The sequence below is a fragment of the Solanum tuberosum genome, unplaced genomic scaffold, assembly GCF_000226075.1.
Source record: "Solanum tuberosum cultivar DM 1-3 516 R44 unplaced genomic scaffold, SolTub_3.0 scf00707, whole genome shotgun sequence".
Classification (NCBI taxonomy): domain Eukaryota; kingdom Viridiplantae; phylum Streptophyta; class Magnoliopsida; order Solanales; family Solanaceae; genus Solanum; species Solanum tuberosum.
The window spans coordinates 121,044-126,495 of record NW_006239646.1 but is presented as its reverse complement, the minus strand read 5'-3'; the positions used below and the strand labels follow the sequence as shown (position 1 = coordinate 126,495).

Sequence of the window (5,452 nt, the reverse complement as noted above, 5' to 3'; positions counted from 1 at the left end):
AAGTTTCCGTCGAAACTCGTGAGTGGCATGGCACCCTCACCTGCCTAAATAGATCCGCCCCTGAGTATAAGTGAAGAAAAAATTAAAAACTATATAATTTAAAAATCAATTCTCTATCTTCAATCTATGATGTTTCACAAAATTACACATTATATATATAATTAAGCTAATTAATACATATGTACTGTGTGTAAATTACACAGAATGATCAGTTTTGCTTTTTATTTTGTTTTCTCAACTCTACTTTTTAAATCTGTATACGTCATAATTTCCGGCATATAAATACAGTTATTTTCACTTTATTATGGATGGACCATGTTCTTCTCTTTTTTCTCATATATTTTTTCTTAATGAGTTTTGTTTATCTTTAAGCTGGTTATATGACATTAAACAATTTATGTTTAACAAAAACTGAAAAGTACTTTTTCTTCCTTCATGTAATAGTATATTTTATTTGTTAAAAATTAGTTCAATGTGAATAATAAGAATGAATTTAAATTTTTATCTATTTAATTGAATTTGAACTAAAAACTCTTTTATATTCAAATAATATGAAAAAAATCATTTATACTTTTGATATAATATTTATGACCGCGCGTAGCGTGGCCAAGTTACCTAGTCAAATTATATATTTAAATATTAATCTCATATCATGACAATTTTAAATCCACACAAATTTAATTTTTAAAATATTGAAATCATACTGTGAAGGTTCTAAACTATCACAAACTGATACTAAAAAGCCTCCACAAATTTAAAAGTCATTTTACGGGGAGCGTCGTGGAGGTTTACTAAAACCGTTGCAAATATGCTCGTAGCAAGGATAATTGTAGCGGTTTTAGAAACCGCCACAATTTAATTTGTGGGATCCCTAAACCGTCATAAATTGACAAAATAACCCTTATAAATTGAGCATTTTTTTGTAGTGCTGCCCCGATACATATCTCCAGACGTATGAATAAGAAATTACGTCTTAAAAACTAAAAAGAGAAAAAAATATTATCTATTTTTTTTTGTATAAGATACTTTGGCCAATATTTTTTTGTTAAATGAGTAATAAGGATAAAATTAAAGAATACGAATTTAAAAAATAAAAATTAAAGAACATCCCGAAACAGGGTAGTCACTGCAAAAACTTTGAAATTGTCTCTCTCTTCCGTTTGACCCAGATACTTGTCTATTTGGTTGAGTAATTAAACGAATTTTTATGGCTGCAAATAAGATCCAATTGCCACTAGAAGTGACTATATCTATATTTCACGAGTTATATTATTTATTTAACCATATGATCATCAGAAGTGAAACTAATAACCTCTATATTTAAGGCAAATAACATTTGGAGGTTAAGAGTCCTTCGGGATGACTTAGTTGGTTTGGAAGGTGGCCTGGGATCGATCCCCCCTCAATGCCTTCTTAGCCGAGTCTGTCGCATAGGGCTTGTCTAGTGCTGTTTACATTGCCTGTGTAGTTTGCAGGCTATTACACAGTGGGGGGTTTACCCAATGCTCACCACAGAGTGCTCACCCGAAGGGCAGAGGCTGATTATTTAAAGTATCTGAGTATAAGGTAATTCCTGATTGTAGTTATAGCATAAAACTGGAATCAAAGATGCATTATTGTCATAATCTGGTGATGCAAACTGAGATGATCATAATATCTTTCTTTCTATATAAAAATCAGAACTTACTAAAATAAAAATTGTTGCATAAACAAAAAATAAATCTTCATATGATTCATGAACGTAAGTGGAAACAAATACTTAAGGAAGGTATGTACCATTTTCACTTATCTCGGATATATATATCATCCCAATTTGATGTTTCGATCGAAGCAGCAGAAGAGCTGTCATCAACATGACTGAAATCATTGATTTGGTCGCGATTTGGGATGGTACTGTGTTCTGCAGGATCATCTTGAATGACAGGCTCTTGGAGATGAAGTGCATACTCCAGTTTCCACAGCACATCACCCATTGATGGCCTATCTACACCATAATCAGCTAAGCATTTCACTGCTGTTTCTCCAAACTTCCTGAGGGAATCTGGTCTTATTTTGCCAACAAGATTGGGATCTATAATTCGTTCCAACTGTCCATTCTTCTGACACTCCATTGCCCAATTAGCTAAGCTGAACATCTTCCTCGAACGAGATGAATCCATGGCAGGCCTAGCACAAAGAACTTCAAATAAAACAACACCGAAAGAATAAACATCAGATTTTTCTGTCACCAGACTACTTAAATAATATTCAGGGTCAAGGTAAGCCACAGTTCCCTTTACGATTGTGGTAACACGGGTTTGATCAGGCTCAGTCCCTTTCTTGGATATTCCAAAATCACTAATTTTTGCCACAAAATTCTCATCAAGCAATATGTTTAAAGACTTGACATCACGATGTATAACTGCGTTAGTATGAAGGTAGTGCAGACCTCTGGCTGCCCCGATGCATATCTCCAGCCTCTGCTCCCAGCTCATACTAGGTAGATCTGACCCATACAAATGATTCCTGAGGTTCCCATTCTCCATGTACTCATAAATTAGAATCATCTCATTATTTTCATCACAGTATCCAATCAATGAAACCAGATGTGGATGGCAGAACTTTGAGAGAATCTCAATTTCTGTTTGGAACTCTTGAAGACCTTGATTGGATTCAGGCGTATACCTTTTCAAGGCGACCTTTGTTCCATCACACAAAAGCACCCTGTAAATCTTCCCAAATCCACCCACTCCAATGACCAAACTCTCATCAAAGTTGTTAGTTGCTTCCTGCAAAGCTACAAAAGGAACTCGAAAACTTTCAAAAGGAACGTGATAACTCATCGTATCAGTTACGTAAGTTGTTGCCTTGGAATACTTGGTTCCCATGGTGGAGTGCAACTAGTATTTGACTGGGCAAACTGCTCCTGTTTTGTTGAGCAAAATCGGAAACTCACAACTAAATCTCGTGATCGGAAGACTTCACTGTCTCAAAGTTGCAAACAAATGGTATAACAGAAGAAAAAATGAACTCCTAACAGTAAGCATGTAGATGAAAATCACAAATATATGTATACAAAACAGAAGCTTGAGGAACCTCTGATTATACCACAACTGAGGAAATTTGGAGAGAAGACAGAGAGATTGATAGTTATTGTGGAAGAGAGAATCGAAAAGAAAATTACCTCTTCACTAATGGATTTGGGCAATACTTGCGTATATTATATGTATTAAGTAAATTACTTAGTCAAATAGCTTAGTCATGATGTTCAGTAATATTTGTTTACAAAAATATTACTCAATAATGGTTATATATTATCTTAAAATGTCATTCAACTTTATTTTTTAATAGGAAAGTTGCTATACAATTGTCATTTTGTAAACAGATCGAATATTATATGTAAACAGATTGAGTAATATTTTGAATTGCTCCGCGAACTTTTAAGATCTGCAGTTCCATTCTGAAAGCTGAATATATATATATATATATATTTTATATGACTATGTCAAAGCAGCAAACTTCCTTTTGCCTCTTTACAATAAGAAAGTGTATGAAGAACTTAAAAAAAACCATATACAATTAATATGTGTAACTGCCGGACACACCTAATAAAATGAAAGAAGGATCCACAGGTAGAGCATTTCAAGTTTTCAAAGTTAACTTTCTATATAAAACTCAGAAGACTTACAAAAACAAAAATATATCTTTATATGATCCACCAACAAAAGTGGAATTAACAAACACCTGAGGATGGTATGCACCATTTTCACTTAGTTATCAACCATCAGACTTGATCAATTTCTAGAAACCAGCAGCACAGAGATCATCCGAATTTGATGAGATCATCCAGATCTGAGCATCAAATGACTGAAATCATAGACTTGAAGTCAGGGGCAGAGCTACTCTTGCCCGAGGGGTGTCAAGCAGCACTCCTTTGCTGGAAAATTACATTATATATAGGTTAATTTTGCTTTAATAAATATATATACTAGTGTTACACCAATCACTTTTTTTTCTTTCTAAACAACTAAAACGACATGCACATTACAGCCTTTCTCGTGCATTTATTTCTTTATATTTTGATAACCCTTAATGAAAATCCTAGCTCCACCACTGCTTGCAGTCAAGATCATCTTAAATAACAGACTCTTGGAGTGCATACTCCAGTTTCCACAACACTTCACCCATTGATGGCCTATCTTCACTAGACAAAGCTAAACATTTCACCGCTGTTTCACCAAATTTCCTGAGGGACTCTGGTCTTATTTTGGCTGCAAGATCGGGATCAATAATTTGTTCCAACTGTCCCTTATTATGCGACTCCACTGCCCATTCAGCTAAACTCACCATCTCCCTTGGAAGAGATTGAACTATGGCAGGCCTAGCACAAAGAACTTCAAATAAAACAACACCGAAAGAATAGACATCAGATTTTTCTGTCAGTTGTCCCCTTAAAAAATATTCAGGGTCAAGGTAGCCGATAGTTCCTTGCACCAGGGTGCTAAGATGGGTTTGATCAAGCTCAGTCCCTTTCTTGGATACTCCAAAGTCAGTAATTTTTGCCACAAAATTCTCATCAAGTAATATGTTGATAGACTTGACATCACGATGTATAACTGCGCTGGTATGAAGGTAGTGCAGACCTCTTGCTGCCCCGATGCATATCTCCAGCCTCTGCTCCCAGCTCATAGTGGGTAGATCTGAGCCATACAAATGGCTCCTGAGGTTCCCATTCTCAATGTAGTCATAAACTAGAATCATCTCATTTCTTTCATCACAGTATCCTATCAATGAAACCAAATGCGGATGGCTGCAAAAAGAGAGAATCTCAATTTCTGTTTGGAACTCTTCAATACCTTGTGAGGACTCACGCTTATACCTCTTCAGGGCCACCTTTGTTCCATCACGCAAAACACCCCTGTAAACTTTCCCAAAGCCACCCAACCCAATGTGAAACTTCTCATCAAAGTTGTTAGTTGCTTCCTGCAAATCTACAAAAGGAACACGACGACAACTCGAGTTTAAATCATCATTTATGGAATTTATTGCCTTGGAATACTTGCTTCCCAAGGTTGAGTGCTACTAATAACCTTCAAATAACATTATTTAAGCTATCACTGAGCATAAGGTAATTTCTGATTGTGTTTTTTGTAGAATAAATCTGGAAACAGAGATGCATTAATTTATCAGTAGTTTTATTATTAAAGTACTATTCAGGAAAACAACGTATGGCACCTCCCAGAAATAAATTCACACAATAAGAGCATCTAAATTCTACTTATATTACTTATATATAAGAGTGAGTTTATGATGGGACATTTGAATGTCCCATCATAAACTCCCTATATAATATTCTACTTATATTCTACTTTTTTTCTACTATATAATATATATAATATATATTTATTTTCTAAGGGAGTTTATATAATATAGGGAAAAGGGTCAAAAATACCCCTCAACTTTAGTTTATTAG

At 34.8% G+C, this 5,452-nt stretch overlaps 2 protein-coding genes and 1 pseudogene across 2 annotated transcripts in view; all 3 read right to left on the bottom strand.

Moving 5' to 3' along the window:
* Positions 1 to 1,781: 1,781 nt before the first annotated feature.
* On the bottom strand, positions 1,782 to 2,868 carry LOC102589331 (receptor-like protein kinase HERK 1). Its single transcript, XM_006367094.2, has one exon. It carries the CDS (start codon positions 2,865 to 2,867, stop codon positions 1,782 to 1,784), a length of 1,086 nt encoding a protein of 361 aa, XP_006367156.1. The 5' UTR covers position 2,868.
* Positions 2,869 to 3,627: 759 nt separating this feature from the next.
* Positions 3,628 to 5,452, bottom strand: part of LOC102589011 (receptor-like protein kinase HERK 1) — a 3,738-nt gene continuing 1,913 nt past the window's right edge. Inside the window, exon 2 of the mRNA XM_006367093.2 lies at positions 3,628 to 5,058. Coding sequence (XP_006367155.1) covers positions 4,114 to 5,058 — 945 coding nt within the window. The 3' untranslated portion in view covers positions 3,628 to 4,113. The remainder of the gene's footprint in view (positions 5,059 to 5,452) is intronic.
* The window catches only part of LOC102586702 (receptor-like protein kinase HERK 1), a 5,218-nt pseudogene continuing 4,649 nt past the window's right edge, over positions 4,884 to 5,452 (bottom strand).